General features: G+C 36.5%; 1 protein-coding gene across 3 annotated transcripts; it reads right to left on the reverse strand.

Moving 5' to 3' along the window:
- Positions 1–1,589: 1,589 nt before the first annotated feature.
- On the reverse strand, positions 1,590–17,254 carry CPSF2 (cleavage and polyadenylation specific factor 2). Of its 3 annotated transcripts, none has more exons than XM_086748085.1 (15): positions 17,116–17,254; positions 16,299–16,484; positions 14,669–14,828; positions 14,469–14,574; positions 12,773–12,902; positions 12,316–12,431; positions 11,571–11,758; positions 10,857–11,147; positions 9,659–9,759; positions 9,118–9,318; positions 8,294–8,446; positions 7,447–7,672; positions 5,351–5,650; positions 4,246–4,380; positions 1,590–4,140 (listed from the first exon to the last, which is right to left on the reverse strand). In XM_086748085.1, exons 2-15 carry the CDS (start codon positions 16,445–16,447, stop codon positions 4,048–4,050), a joined length of 2,349 nt encoding a protein of 782 aa, XP_086604211.1. In that variant the 5' UTR covers positions 16,448–16,484; positions 17,116–17,254; the 3' UTR covers positions 1,590–4,047. The 3 variants fall into 3 exon arrangements, with proteins under 3 accessions (XP_086604211.1, XP_086604210.1, XP_086604212.1); XM_086748084.1 differs by having other exon boundaries at positions 17,120–17,202; XM_086748086.1 differs by lacking the exons at positions 14,669–14,828; positions 17,116–17,254 and having other exon boundaries at positions 16,299–16,439.
- Positions 17,255–17,270: the final 16 nt, after the last annotated feature.

The raw sequence follows: 17,270 nt of genomic DNA on the forward strand, positions 1-17,270 counted from the left end.
ATAAAGGAGAATAACATTTAAAGTGTACTGCATGAAACATTCCAGTTCTCCCATATCTTTCTATTTTCCATATTTATCAAACTTCCACACTTTCACTACACATAAGAAAACATACTTGTCAATTAATAGGCATTTTAAATACTACTTCTATATTTAGATTAAATTTCTACCACTGTGAGCAAGGGTTACTGAGCTGAAAGGAATAATCAGTTCATTTACACAAAACTGCAATGACTCTTCAGAGAAATCTGTCTGCTAGAAACATTTAGACACCTTTTAGGGCAAGGAATTAAGAATTTTACTAACGTAATTAAAGGAATTTAGATCGATCCAAAACAGCATGCTCTTTCATCCCTTTCAAGATTATTTAATACTGGTTAAGCAGTGTGATGTGCACTAACAGTTCACAACATACACTGCTTATCACGCAAAAAGGATGCAATTTTAGACCATCCAAAGCATTCAATAAAAAATTTGCCCTGCTGGCAAACTTCATGGAGATGATTTTCTACAAAAGCTTGTGTTATAATCGAAGCTTTCAACTTCACTGGAAGGAATAAGAATACTCTCTTTTAAAATGAATGCTGCTCACATAAACTTTGGCTAACTACCCTGCTCTGTACTTGCAGGAAACAAGCCACGCAACAGACTCCCATTTACAAAATAAATCCCAGTGATGCAAGTTTTGATCTTTGTGTCATATCTCTCTTCCAATCAGAAAGAGTCTCAGAGAGACTAAGACTTAAGATTATTTGAAGTCTTTTAAAAATAAATTTCAACTGGCAATTTTAAAGATTCTTTTGATCTAGTTTCGTTATGCCATTTTGAACTACCATCAGCTCCTTATACAGTTTTCAGATCAACATCTAAAATTCTATTTACTGGATGTATCTTTATCAGATTTGACTGTGAGATCATCTTCTGCTGCACCACCTTTTTAAAACTATGAAAATATCTGTAAAGAGCCATGAACCAGAATATTGTGCAATGTTCAGATCCTTACAGTAAGATTTCTTTTACCAAAATCTCTAGAAATTTTAGTGGTTCAAGTGTTTTCCCCAGGCAATACACTTCCCTTTCGTAACTGAAATATTAATAATTATCATGCCTTATTAAAAAAACCCCTCTTGATTCTGCACCATGTAAATGTTTTAGGGTACGATCATCTGTAACAATTATTTAGATTCAGGTGGGGAGGTGGGTTGGTAGGGTGTCTCTTTGCTTGTTTATGCCAGATGAACAGTGTTTGACCACAATTAAAAGCTAGTATAGATAGAACAGAATTCCTATCTTTCCAAGCAAGTTTCACCAGCAAATAGAAATCAAATTCTCTCATGAGACTGTTACTCTGATTGAATGCAGGCCAGGCTACCTTTCCATTAGCAGCTTATTCTGAGAAGTGGATCTGGTTAAGTCTAAATATCGTTCAGGGAAGGAGAAGAAAAAGATTTTCAGCTTCATCTCACCTCCAGTGAGTAAAAATGAAAAAGTAAATGATTAAAAGTAAAATGATTAAAAATGAAACTCTCACCACAAAGTTATTTCACTGCAGGGTAAAGCTAGGTTTAGACAATGGGAACAGCTTAACAATTAGTTCTAGAATTATTTTTTTATTATTAAAGAGTTCTGCTTCTACATTTTCTTAACCTTTGAAATACGTCTTCATATTCTATTACATAGGTACAGGAAGAAGAAAATACAAAAGCTAGGATTTACCCACAAATACTACAGACTTTGGAGATGGGAGAAGGCAAGTTTCTGCCTTTCCTGTGTCTCTGCAGGCACTTGGCTCTTCCTAGCTGAGGAATCTGAATTATTCTGTATTCCTCTTCACCCCTCACCACCAGAATTGTCCACAAACCCAGCTTTTCCCTATCCCAGCACTGAGATGACTACTACCACCTTGCGTATCAGCTTTCTAGGTCTTATATCAAGCCACGCTCATGCTGAATAGACTAAAAGAGTTAGCCATTTTGCTCATACTTGAGCCTTTTCCTTAGTGATGACACTAATCTGGAGTTCTCTTTACCAGAACACAAAGGAATTTAATCACGGAGAGCACTAAACTTTTGTTAAACTTAGCTGAATTTGAATCAACTGGATTAAAAAACCCAAAACTGATAGAAACATTCATCATCACACTGTCTTGTCTATCCCTTTCTTAAACAGCACTACTTTTAGTTTTATTTCCTAAGGGTTTTGGTTTTTTTTTCCTTTATTAGTACATTCCATGCACGCATGTGTGATCCCTGCCTACCCTAAGCCCTCAAGTTAAAAGTCCTGAGGCCAACATCATTATGCACAAAGTAACTCATTTTATAAAATTCCATTAGTATCAGCAACAACAGTAATACAATAGTATTCACCAACAAGCATCCAGTATCATATAGATTTACATTGCATTGCTACAAACAGCTACAAAACCAGAGCATTGCTATGAAGTTCTGGCTGTCAATATAATGGAAAATAAACATTTTTTTCTACACTACTAGGAGGAAAAAAAAAAAAAGTGTTGAGCCATTCAGTCATTCCTAACCAAGATTTTCTTTAAGAAAATACATTCTCGCTCAGCATTCAGTTTTCAACTTTTTTACATTTTTAGTATATAGCTCTAGCAGGTTTAAAATTTATTTATTTATTTTTAACATTGACTTTAATTTTAAGTTATTATTTTAAACAGAATAAATAGTCTGTAGATCAGATAGAAAACTACTTGTCAAAAATTAATTGCAAATTAAACTATCTTTCCATTGATAGCCCACAGGGCTATTTTTTGCCACTTTTTCAAAACATTTTATTTAAACATACACCCAGAGAACAGACATTACATTGCTGTTGTATGTAAAAACAAGCAAGTAACTCTCCACAGCCAAAGCTGGTGGTTCACACATGGACAGGGGAAAAAAGGAACTCTCAAGAGACCATTTGTTTGAACAAGTTAATTTCTGAGAAATTAAGGCGCCCAAAACTGCGCTCATCTTCACCTAAAAAGTAAGATCAACTCCTAGCATCAGCAGCTACAGTAAGTCCCGCTGTCAACTAGAACGAAAAATAGCACAAAACATGCAACTAGAATGAAAGATGGTACGAAAGCATTAAATACATCACATGAACTCAGATTTCAAGATAAAGGATCTTTCTGAACTTGGCTCATGGCACTCTGAACAAACAGCAGTGCATGGATAAAGGCTTTAGACTTTCAAAGTATTAAAACCAGAACTCAGAAGATATTTGATAGTTGGCATAATTTTGCAAAAGCTAGAAGTTACAAATTCCATAAATTTGTACAGAAGTTACTCTGAAGCACATAATTACTGCATTTTAAACTGCCTGACAGTATTATCCAGTCTTCTTAGAGTACTTTTCCAAAGCAATTTTTTGATCCTGCAGATTAATACTTTGTATAGAATATGACATGCTGTTCTGGAACAAATCAGTAAGATGGAGCAGATACAACATTAAGAGGCAGCCAGATTAATACTGGGGGGAAAGTTTAGGTAGTCTAGCTTTAAGTGGGCTATTAAAAATGTACTTTAACTAAGCTGCATTTAAAAAGAAAAAATAAAAAAGGACTGAAGACTGTTCCCTAAATCAAAGGTATTTTTAAAAATACAAACAAAAACAACCACACAAAAACAAAAAACCAAAACCAAAACTTAAGAAACCCACAGTTCCCTATCTATTCTTATTTTAGAACAAAAGAATGACTTTTATATATTTGGTACTCTTTGGCAGGGAATCTATGAAACCAAAACCTGTCCTGACAAACTGAACCTTTCCTGAGAAGGGTTCATACTCACAAACTCATTTATAACGTGTTAACGTGGCAGATAGCAAGTCATAACAGTTTGAAAGTCAACAATATGGAATGTACCAACAGCTTTATGAAGAACAACAGTAGCAGTTATTTACATGTTCAGGGTAGTTAATTGTTCTTGATGAATTGGGCTTCTCCTGTATAAATTAGAAAACTACAAAAAGTCAAAATTGGGAAAAATCTCCATTGTCTCTGAAAGTTCAAGTAAAAACATCTTTGCAGCACTTTCCTTAGACAATAGCGTATTGCTCGTATAAAAGGTCTCTTATTCTATAGAAGTCCTGACAGAGACAGCCTTCCAATCCAATGCGCCCTGTTTCAGTCTGAAACAAAAGAGAGGTTTTCATTTATTATCTTTACACTCATGAGAAATTTAATTTTAATTTAGAATATTATTTACCACAGAGTTTAAGACACAGAACACTTACCCTGCGAACAGCCACCAGATTGTTGCACACAAGCACTCCTCCTACAAATTCAGCTTGTATACCTTCTCGCAAGAGGACTTGCTTGAAGTCAGACAGTCTTGGCTCATTCATAAACACAGACTGATGTCCAAGAACCTTGAAAAAACACACACAATTTTAATATTTCTGGTACTTAATACCTTCAATTTTTCCAAAGATCTCCTCGTCATTGTGTTGGCAGCGGTGTGGCCTAGGCTACAGAACAATAAATAAGAAGACTGGCTCTATCTCTGTTCACCTGCAGCAAGACATTTCCCGATAGGAAGGCCTTAGAAGTTATCCATCTAGTAAAGGAAAAGTTTCCTTCTTTGCTCACATACTGAAGACAAATGGAAAGCTGTCATTGAAGATCCTTCTTCCAAGTCATGTTATGCCAGGGACAGAGCTGCAGTAAGCTGTACTGCTGATCAGTACGTACTCCCATGACAGCTGTCACGAATCTGAACAGACTTTAGAGTTGTCTCCACATTTATCTAGCTCCTAGAACAGACTACATTTAGGACTGTGCAACAGTATCTTAAGAAGCAATTCTAGGATCAGAAGACATCGTAATCATTCAGTGAAAAGATAAAATAATATCTACTCACATGCGAATTATTTTAAGAGTAAAGAAATTTATAGGAAAGATTAACTTAATGAAATCATTACTGTAGAAGCAGAGACGTATGAATTTCAAAGAGCTGTATCTCAAGCATATGAAGTATTTTCCATTGCATCAACAAAACATAATAAAATCCAAGAGTGACTAAAGACCAACTAATTTCCAAATCTGCACGTACTAGCTACAAATATGAGACATGATAATTAAAATCTTATCTTCACAAATAGATAGTACTGTATGCTAGGCACTGTTAGTGGATGCAAGAGATCATCCTTGCTGAAAAGCATAAAATCTCAACCAAGAACAGTACCAGGTTTAACAAAGAGAAATCCAAACATGAAAATCCAGTTTCAGTTAGGCTTTCATCCGAGTAAGATCACAGTATCAACCTCTTAAGTACTGGAAAAAGACAAATTAATACAGAGCTCTTCAAAAGAGAAGTCCAGACCAGCATAATTTCTGTACCTCATGAGGTGGCAGAGGTTCCAAAGTAGGAATGATCTCACTTTCCTCACACATCTCCTTATCGTCGTCACCAAAGAGGCTTTTCATGGCCTTCTGTTGTGCAATGACACTAGAGTCTGAAGAAGGCATATCCACTTGCATCTCTAAGTCTTCTTCTTCCCTCAGCTCTCCCTCTTCCAAAATAACTCCAGTATCCACTTTTGAAACCCGCATGTCCAGAACACCATCTATCCAAGCCAACTCAGCATCCTTGGCTTTACAGAACTGAAGGGAGCTGACAAGAGAATCTTTTAACCTGACCTGGGTTGCAGAAAAATAGAAGTACTATTAGTTTGATGGAAAACACAGAGAGAATTCTTACTTCAAGCTTTAGAAATTACCAGGTCTCCTTTCACTGTCTTTCCACGTAGGTTTGATTCACACCCTTTCGGTGAGGGAAAGGAGGGAATTGGTATCACCAAGGCAAAATGCTATATATTTTCTAAATATAATTTGTATAACTCTCACGTCACTACTCAACTTAAAAAAACAATGGAGATCAATACCTCTTTTGTCTTGGTTAAAATAAAAAAAGAACCTACATGATTGCAAACTTGAGTTAAACTCGCAGCAAGAACAATAACTTCCTTTTAAACATCAGAAATCTTTTTTTGTGGTCAAGGAGTTCCTCAGCTGGCCCTAGTAAATTAAAGGAAAATTTCTATAGATACAGTTTAGGTTACTGAACAGCAGTTCCAAATTTCAACCCTCCAAAAAAATTATAATTAATATTCTATTTTAAGAAGGGATATTGTAAAGATCAGATTTTTAAGTGACCAAAACATTACCTTACCCTGATTCCTCTAGTGCATTCCAGGACTTTAACCCATTAAATAAAGCCCTACTCTGAAAGGCTGTTATCCACATGAGATTGTGCGTGATCCCCATAGCGGAATCAAGGCTGCAATGCTATGAAGGATACTGCAACTACCTATCCACCTGCAGCACAGTCCGCTCAAAAGACACTGAGATTCTTATGCCCCACTCACATCTTCTATTTTCTAATTCAATGTCTCCAGTGTACTTCCTCTGTTCAGAAAGCTTCAAAGAGAAAAACAAACTAAAGCTATGCAGAAGACTGAATTTGCCCTTTATATATTAAAAAAAAATACGTACAAAGAAATTACAATTTTATTCAGATAAATGTTTTGTGAAAAATCACAACTGTGTCATTTCTTACACGCTAGCAAATCTTGTAGCTTTAAAAAACACAACAACCACCAACAAAACAAACACAGAAAACACCACTGTTTTAAGATTGTCAGAACTGGATAATTTGGAACAACTGGGACTTTCCACTTCCTACAGAGTAACAGATTTTTCTCTGGGAAGGAGCAGAAGTACTTCTTTCAACAATTCTAGTGACGTTTTTCCATTAAACAGATAGAATAAATAAAAGACTAATGCCTAAAGTGCATGTGAGATACTTTCGTCTAAACAACTTCAAAGCTGAATTGGGACAATACACAATTTCCACATACTTCACACAAATTATCCAAGTTTTCTTATTTAGAGCTTAAGCATGAAAATTAAATGTAGTACATTAACACAGTGCAATACATTATCACAACCTCACTTTCCAAGAACCATCACATTATCATTTTGGGGAGGTGTAGGGGTGTCTTATTTATTTTTAACATTAACTTGCTCCTAACTTTACATTTTCATTCTTAGGTACTATTTAGGTACGAAGGATTTTTTTTTCTCTTTGTTCTCTAAGGCTCCCCTTCAGATTCCAAAAAGAATCCTGAATTGCAAGTACCATACAGTGGTACTGTAAATACAGGCATTATAAATCTATTTGATGTTCCCATTGACATGAACCTTACCTTTTGCACTACAGGTAGAAACGCACTGATCTCATGTTTAAGCTTTTAAATATTTCTCATGATTAATAAGCACAAGAAGTGCTTACCTAGAAGTAAGCAAAACCAAATGTACACATAGGTGGCATCATCTGTCCTCTCCCAAAGGACCCCAGGCCAAACTAGCGTCTGCCAGTATACCTCTACTACACTTCACAGTAGTTAGAGAACTAACAAATTCCAGTACCTTACCTGGTAAATGTGAGTTTCACTGGTTGCATCGACAGTTTCATGCAGTTTTGGCATGTAAACTTTAATATCTTTTCCACCAAAAGCTCTGCAACATTCTGCAAGGTCCTGACTGGCCTCAGGTGGTCCATGAACAATGATCAGTTGCCTTGGTTTCATTTGGTTAATAATTTTTTTAATTGAGTCCCCATCTGAGCGTCCTTCATAGTCAATGTATGTAACTCTGGCTCTAGTTTGAATTAAAAACCCAAGAATAACATTTTTTAGTTTGAAAGATTAAAACTTCGAGTGCTCAAAAATATTTCATTTAAAAATGGAAGATACTTTGAAATTATGGTACACCAGCAAAAGCGGTCAGCACAAGGCATATTATGGATCAGTAAAATACAGATTTTATCTGTACAGTCAAATATCAGCATGCATGCATATTTAACACTATAAATTCCCAAAATTAATTTACGTAGTTATCCAAAACATGAGATAAGCGTATGTGAATAAGTTCCTTTTTTAACAAAATATATATACATTTGAGTATCTATGCTAGCATACTATTGTATTTGTTCTTCTTCTTTCACTTGTCTCCATCAGACAGGGAAAAAACTGCAATTTTCTTAAGAGTGGGGAATCATAAGACTCGGTACCATGCTCCCAGAAAAACTAGTAAAAAACTAACTTAAATAATTTGGGAAGGAAAAAAAACAAACAAACAAACAAAAACCAACAAAAAACAACAACAACAACAAAAAACAACAAAAAGCAAGCCCTTTCCTACTTTCTTAATTTCAAGCTAGCCTTTTACCCAATTTGCCACTATTCTAGCAGAACCGACAAGAACAACAAAGCTACTCACTTAATTTCCATGGATTCTGTTGCAGAAATACATTTGGTAGGAACATCTGATAAATCCTGATCCATAGGCTCTTCTCCATTTGTCATACCAGATTCTAATTTGCTTTTTTCTTCTTCCGTTGCTTGAAGTTCTGGAACTAGAAAATCCTCAGGTCTAAAGAATGAAAGGCATTTTGCTTTTAATAGTCTTACTGTAAATCCAAAGTACTACGTAATACAAAAACAAACAATGCTGACCATTACTACTGAGATGTTTTTTAATTTTTATTGCATATTATGCTTGCTTTCAATATTTCCATACTGAACAGAGCTCATTTGGAAAATATCATCCTCCTACCTTAAAAAAGAACTTTGATATCTTGAGAAATACTAGCAAATTGAGGTTTTCTAGCAAGTATTCCTTAGGCAAACAGGACAAGTATCACTAGATTTTTCTAGGATGAACAATGTTCTTTCCCCTCATGATATATTTATCAAAATTATGTGTAATTTAAAGCAGAAAAGAGTCAGGTTAAAAAAAAATCTTCTACCTTATAAGGTAAAAGCAGAAAAAAAAAAAAAAAGCCTGGAGTGGAAACACATCTTAAGGGGTGTGAACACAGGCCAAGAATCAGCACTCTGCAGCTCCAGTCCTATCATAAGCTTCCTTCAAGACTCAGCGCAAACTGTCCTAATTCACAAGGATTAGTGTCCTAGCTCACAAGTTACTGCGGTTGGAAGAGTACCTAACAGTGCTGCAAAAGCGACAAAATTATTCATTTTTATTACTTCTATTTTTGAATTATTTCATAGCTACTACATGTTAGTATGCATTACACCACATACTTGATAATCTCGCCATATTCATCCCATTTAATTCTTTCTTCAGGGGCTGGAAACATTGGATAAGATTTCTTCGCCTGTTTGAAGAAGCTTCCTTTCCGGCTACCTTCACCTTTCATCATCAAATCATGTTTGGTCTTATGTACAGTTGGCTGATCAATATCCTCTTCAGCATCACTCTCATCACTAGAATCAATATCTGCCCTGAAACGATAATGCAAAAAACCTAGCACTTTCTTCTTTTCTTCAGGTTTCATATCACATAAACACACCGACGTGAAACTAACAGTTGACGTAACACTAACCAAGGACAAGGGCAGTTCATGTATCTGACAAAGAGCTCACTGTCAAACGACAGACGAAACAGATCTATCATAAGAACAGATTAAAGACAACCATTCACAACTCCTTAGTGCCCTCAGACACGTCTATCAAAACTATGATTTTCATTTATTCCTGTATATGATTGAAGCAGCAGAGCGATCATACAGAAATCTCAACTCTGACCATAACAGCAGAATGCAAGAACAGCCAATATACTTACTCTTTAGACTGCTCTAACTTCTTAGCTGCTTCTTTCTTTAGTTTCTCCTTTTCTAGGTATTCTTCAAGTTCTTTTCCTTCCAACTTGACACGTTTTCTCAACTGCAGATAGAATTAATATTATTGTGAGTAGCTGACATGATTTTAATACTTTTCCTACACACTGCTGACAAGAATATTTGTATTTACGTACCAAGTGCAAGCACAACTTGTCCATCACATACAAGACAAGACTAAGCAAATGTGTCGCACCTTGGTGTGGGGATGTCATGACAACATTATAAATTAGTAGAGTCTACTTTAATAGAAAAACATTTCTAGAAGTATTAAAATCAATTAGCTTTACATAAATGTGTTAAAACATCTTCAGGAAATACCTCTCCAATAAATGAACACAAATACTCTGAGATGAGCAATGGTTTTTAAATTTTTGAGTCACTAATATAAAACCAGAAGAATCCGGCAAAGTCATACTAGCAGGCAAAACAATGGTGAATTTTGTTTCTTGTTTTCTGAAAATCAAATTAGAGTATAAGTCACTCTGAATAAAATTGAATTGTAGTAATAATCTAACACTGTAATTCAATGCTTCCAATCCAATCTAAAACTAAAATAAAGCTGCATCAACAGGATTGAAATTATCACTGCGATCACAGGGGACTCCCATAAATTAACAACGTTTACCAGAGAAAAGTAGACATAGGTATATAAATTATTGAAGATGATTTGAAAGCACGAATAACAATTAATTGTAAAGCTAATTCCTAGCTTTCACTTATTTTTCTAATTCTAGTGGGATATATTATACTAATTTGACTTTATTCTCCCCTCATCCAAACCCAGAGAATTTTCCAGCAAGAATAATCCATCATATATTGTGATCTGTACATCAACTGCAAGCAGAATTTTTTCTTTATAATAAAAATACAAGAAAAGCGTTGTCTAAAGATAAATATTTAAAAGTATACTCGTCTCTGTGGAGTACTAGCTTTGCCACGCCACCAAAAAACATTTCACAGTTCCTAATAAAAGATCTATTTTTATGTCAGTTTATCTACAATCGGTTAAACATGCAACATACTGATTTCAGACTTTGCTCCACCACTAGAAGCATTTTCAGTACATCAAAAAGGAAACCAAGTTCAGTTTTCCTCATAGTCCTCCATAACAAAAAACTTTGATACACAGACAACTCTTACCTCAATATCTATAACTTTTTCAGAAGGATTATCAATCAGGAATCGTGCTAATGTTCCAGGTGTAGTGCGGTAAGTTAAAATTACAGAGTTTTTGGAATCCTGGCACCACTGAATGAAAAGATCTCTAGAAAACCCACACTCTAAGTCAGGTTGACTGGCAAGAACAACTTTTGGACTAGGCACTCGAGCCAGATCAGACAGACTATGACATAAGGAGAGATGGCGGAATTGAAAAGGATTGTTTCTCTTGTCTTCAAAGCACCTCATCAACTTGTCACTCATCCATTCAACCTAAAATAGGTATGAAGAAAAAGTTATCTATAAGAATACAAGTTCCACAATAATGTACAAATCTGGTATCGAGTACAGAATGCAATATGCACATGATAACATCAATGTTTCTCAGCAAGCGTAGAAATAATGCTGAGTGTAAACAACACAGAGCCAAGTACTTTAAGTCCTCTTTTTTAACAGCTATAAACTATGCTAACAAGTCTTGTGATAAAAAAAGAAACGAGTACCAAGAAACATGCCCATATCCATGACTGGACGTTGTGTTACCTGACCAAAAGATCTGAGACACAAACCCACACTACAGAATGAGGACAACACCCAGTATTTAGCCATTTTTACTGTTCAAAAGAAAAACAAAATGCTTTTGCATACATGTTCCATTACCCTCTTCATAACTGCATTTTAAAAATCAAAACAAACCTGTGATTTAGAGAACTCCACTACATTGTAGCTGACGTTATTCAAAAGTGCTAGAGAGTAGACTCCTAATCCTGCATCTTTTGTTCTCCAGATCTGATCAAGAAGTTGAGCAAGCTCCAGAACTCTGCCTGCTGTATCCACGGCTATTAATACATTTCCATCACCTCGTAGTGTCTCCAAAACATTAGCTAAGAAGAATTAAAAAACAAAACAAAAACTTACTTGTACTTTGAACCAAAATTAAAATGGTTGTCACTTGCATTTTTTGTTCATCACACTAGCACTCATAATCAAAAGCAAATTGAACACAGAAATTAATTAAACTTCAGAGAGATCCAAACCTACATTTCCACCAAAATTAAAGGGAACTGGAGTTTTCTTGGTAACTCTGAAGATCTCACTGCCTTTATACTACTTTTTCTTTCTTTTACTTTCTTTTATTAAAAAAAACCCACAACAGTAAAATGAAGTTTGAAAAATAATGTGCTGAGGAAGGTAATTTAAAAATTCCTTAAGAAGAAATTAATTGATACTATGTAAAATACACTGTTTTCAAATACAGTTCATTGTTTTCAGGAAAATGTTTAACTCACAAGATCAGTGCCATCAGAAGAGTAATTCAAAATTTGTTAAATTTTAATAAGGGCTCTTAGTTTGGATGCTGATGAATTTATTACAGAAAAACAATTTACAGTGGCTAGTAAATCACATTACTGCTATTTTCAAGCCTAAACAGAATACATACTCAGTAGCTGTTCATCCCTTTGCTTCCTCCTTGGTTGTATGTAAGTAGCATTAAATGAATCTGTAATAAGCAATGAAGGCCTGCTCAACATTTCCAAGGAACATCCATTCAGATGGCTGTGGAAAAAAAGGTGAAATCTCACTTTTTCATTTTTATTTTATGATAAAAAATAAGACAGCTAGCTTCCAGATGTTTACATGTACAGAGATCAAACTCCTCAGTAGCTGAATGTTTCCTGCTTCAAACTTAAAACTAAATAAAACCGAGTGGAATGACGAAACCCAGAGCTAATGCTTGTTTCAAACTGATTAATCTGAATGCAAGTAAAGTGAGCGGTCTTATTAGAGCTAGAAAGGCACCGCTACTTGCATACCTGATTATCACACACCAAATGATGCACACTAAATGATGTTGTGTTACAACAGCTAAGAAATATATATTGCTATGTCGAACTTACATCTCCCTCTTGTGGTTGAAATCAACTGCATAAACAATTTCTTCCTCTCCATCCTTGACAATCTTCCAAATTGTGCCTCCTATCATGTGGCCAGCTGGCAACGGTGTGATTGACAAACCATGTCCTTTGCCTACAAGAGTTTTCAATATTTTAGGCACACTACATGTATTAAAATCCCTCACTCTGAATAAGAGACAGTAATTTTAAACAACTGAACGCCAAAATGATTACTGGGAAAAAAAAGTCAAATGAATTATGAAAAAAATCAGTAACATACCTGTCCTTCCCATCTAACCAGTAATTTCAACATGTTTTGCAATTCACTTCTACTTTGCCTCCAGAAAAAGAAACTAAAAAGTGAAGATCACTTTCCTCCACCTCCCACTGGAAGTCAGAGGCACTGCAGAGTTGCTGTAACTATAGACCTAAACAACAGCAAATTATGTAACAAATACATGGCATGAAAGCAAGTACACTGGTGAAAGGCAGACCCCTCTCTGGGGCAACACATTTACTGTATCATTCACTGTGCAGGTACTTACAAAAACATACATAAACTACACAGACTGGAAACTTTCCAGAATGACAAATATGCAAGTCAAACAACACCAAGAAAGATGTCCATGTGCAACAGTCAGGGATGACAGATCTTTTCAGCACCTGATGCCTCTTTTTTTTTTTTCTTTTTACTTTAATGCACTGTTGCTCCTTGTCATTGGTGCTAGCCCAGGTCCTTGTGAGAGTAAAACTACACCACCCATGACCATTACTCACTGACTTTCTTGCATTCCACCAACTTGAACATAAGAGCATTGCTTTAATAATAATTAAAACATACACTATCTTCTTAGGTGCATCCATCGAGTCTTCGAGTCACTTCCATTAAATATGAAAAAAATCGGGGTGTTTTTAAAAAGTTGTTCACTAAAATTACTTTTAAGATGTAAAAGTTGACAGCACAGACACAGCCTTACTACAAGTACCTTAAATACAGGTCAGCAGCCTTTCAAGGATGGCATCCCATTCCTATTTTCTAAATTACAGGGCAAGTATTTTGGCAAGCATTCAGGAACTGAGAGATATTGCATCTCAGAGACAAGCTGCTGGTGCTGCTTGTCAAGAAAAGGGTTTCCATTTCATTCTAATCCTTAAATCCAACAAGAGTGAAAAGCTGTTGATTCCTCAGATGCCACAGTTCCTAGCAATAAGCTACACAGAGTATCATTCAGAGTCAGTGAAGACCTCACCAAATTATCCAAACGCTGTAACTTAATCTCTGCATCCTATTCGTTCTCTAGAAAGCTTTCCTTTGTGTTACCGGTTACGGAAGAGCTCTGAGGGATCTACCACTAGGCATGAGTAAATGCTTTTGAGAGACATTAGCAATTCCATTAAAAGTTCCAAAAACACAAAAGAGAAACAAATGTCTAAATATGCTTTGGCATGACCTCCTCCTCATTAAGTTGAAATTCTACCCATTTCCACATACAATTACTGAGGCAAACGTTTAGCTGATAGACTGACACAGGACTACTGAATTCAGTCCTGCAAAATGCACGACATTCCAAAATGTACTCCCTTTCTAAAAAAAAAAAAAAAAAAAAAAAAAAAAAAAAAAAAAAAGTTACTTTAACTCTTAATAACTCTGTTGCCTTTCACTAAAAGCCATTTATTGAAACTTTGGTGACAACATTACCTTTTAAGTTCACAATCTGAGAAAACTTCAGTTGCTGTATCTTATCAAAGGCTGCATCTACATCATCCAATGTAAAAAGTGTGAAATCTTCAGTATTATGGCGGGACTAAAACAAATAAAAAGCATAGAGCATTCAAGAACCTGAGCACTCTACATATCAAAGATGTTGTTTGTGTATGAAAATATCAGCTTAAATATACCTGGTAGAGATCATACATAAACATCTGTCCCATTTTATACACAGGAATAGTTGCATAAATGGCACAATTCAACCCCATTTTTCCAACCGCATATGGAAGAGCACCAAGGTGTAGAGGGTCAGGATGAGAAAGAAGAACAGCATCAACCTGGTGTACGTGTCTACAGAAAGACAGACAACGTAAGTTGACGAAAAGAGGTCTCTATGATGTTATATAGTTCCTATTATGGGTATTTTGAGAATACAAACACAGTCTGAACACCAAACAAGAAAACTTAAACCTTTACAGGTTTAGAACAAAGTTTCTAAAATCATAATTAAAAGTTACAGTTATTTTTAAAAGTTCAAGTACTTAACAAGGCAAGTCACTTCTAAAAATATAACTTCAAGGTCTGGAATATGCAACTTTCACATTAAATTCTTGATTAGAAAGACTTTAAGGTATACTTGGACACCAGAAAGCACATTAACTGAGGGCCCAAAAATATTAACACTGCAGACACGCTACAAGTTGTTTATACATCTAAAAATCCAGAACAAACTACAACTTTTCTTCTGATGAGAAAGACCAAGTAACAGCACCAAAGACACAGCAATCCTTAAATTGATACGGATCAATTCAAAATATATTTATTTAAAAACAGAAAAGCTCAACTGTATCATTTAAGAAAAGTGACCTATAATTTGGGGGGGGTTTATTCATTTTAAAATAATATTTTTTTCTTGTAAAGTGCTGCATAAAATAAGAACTCAGACTAAAAACCTACTGTCTATCATGACTGAAAAACATGAGAGTGTAAAACATATGCAAAAAGTGAAAATACAAGTCAGGCTGCAAGCTTTTTGTTCCTTCACATAGTAACTGGGGCACACGCATTCTTCTTGATGGCTGTTATGAAAAAGGGGATTTTACCTAATTGCTTCTTAAAAAAAAGTTTATAAGTTATCCTTAGTACATAATAATCTTCAGTTAAAAAAACTTTTAACACTACAAGTGTGTCAATGCTAGAAAAGTGAGTCTCTAAAATTAGCATCACAAAGCTTAGTTTCTTTCAGGAATTTTCATGATTCAGTCATAAGCTTGTAATCAACGCTTCCATCAAAGCTCCTCACTGTAAACCTGCAGAAGTTCAGTACTGAAGTCCAGATAGGTTTACTTCTTTGCAGGGCTGCGATAACTGAGAAGCTGTTGCCCTGACTGCCAGTCTATTCAATTTGAAAGAAGAGGTGGCAGTTGAACCACTTTGTATTCAGTCTACATATGCTAAGGATTCTTCATTTAAACTTAGTTAACCATTCAAAATTAGTTTAGAGCCAAGGCCAGTCTCCCATAAACTCAGCTCTGTGTCATGTTTATGAAAAAAAAAAACCAAAATAACCAAGCCAAAACAAACACAGAACAGTTTGAGAATTACAGTTAATAGATGCAACTCATTACTCACAAAAAGTTTTTACTGGAAATGTTTCAGCAGTGTTAATTCCCTTCACAAAAAAACATACTTCGAACCAAAAAGAAAGAACAATTTTGAATTTAATATCACTAAGTGCATAACATTCCATGGTATTCTGAAAACTTTCAGAAAATGATAAAACCTATTTTTTTAAAAAAGTGTATGAACTGAACAACTTACTTTCTCAGAGAATCAATAATATCCATAGAAAAGTTTTCATCCCAGCCACAGTCCAAAAGAAAACGAAATTCATCTACTTGCAACAGATAGCAAAGGGCAGATTCCTCCTGCACCCCTGAAAGCGTCGTCAACTTGATAATCGACGTCATTTTCCTCTCCAAGTGTTTAATCTCCCAAAGAACTAATCTGAATGGGGGAAGAAAACGTTTCACTGACTAATCCAAAGGAAAAGTCTATTTATTTAGGTTTAACTTCACACGATTCTGACAATATACAGGACAACAAGTTGTGAAAATTGTCCAGTACAGCTTCTAGGTATCAATTATTAAGTTTTACATATTAGCTTTTGATCGTTGTTGTCTTTTGTTATTATAAAGAGGGCTTTTACGATATAAAAACAGAGGTGACTATGAGCAGTGCGGGTAACAGCAGCTCCCACCCCGGGGCCCGAGGGGGGCACCCGGCCACGGCGCACCCCGGGCTGTGGCCCCTCAGTGATGGAGGGGGGCAGCACAGGGTGGGCCGAGGGCTTCGCACTGCGGCTGCAGCGAACGGCCGGGCCCTGCCGCCGGGACAGCGGCGCGGCCCCGAGGGGGTGAACCTCGCCGGCCGGGCCTAACGTTAAGGGGGCGGGCCCTGGGCCCAGTGGTCCCGAGAGGAAGAGGAGGAGGGCGAGCTCGGCGAGGACAAACCGCGCGCTTTACGCCTCAGCACCGGGCCGAGCCCGGCTCCCCGTGGGGAGGAGAGGGATGTTCAGCAGCGAGCGCTGGGGCCGGCCGGCCCGCACCGCTGGCCCCTGAGCCGCCACCGCCGGTACCTGCCTCACGGGCTGCCCGCACGTCGCTTTCCCTCAAGCCCACCGGGGCTCTCGCCCACCGCCGCCGGCCGGTCCGGCGCCCTCCGCCATCTTACAGGAGGCGGGGAAAAGGGGGAAGGAAGGGGAGGGAAGGTGGAAGGGTAACGGACGGCACC

The sequence above is a fragment of the Chlamydotis macqueenii genome, chromosome 5 (genome assembly GCF_036417535.1).
Source record: "Chlamydotis macqueenii isolate bChlMac1 chromosome 5, bChlMac1.mat, whole genome shotgun sequence".
Lineage (NCBI taxonomy): Eukaryota > Metazoa > Chordata > Aves > Otidiformes > Otididae > Chlamydotis > Chlamydotis macqueenii.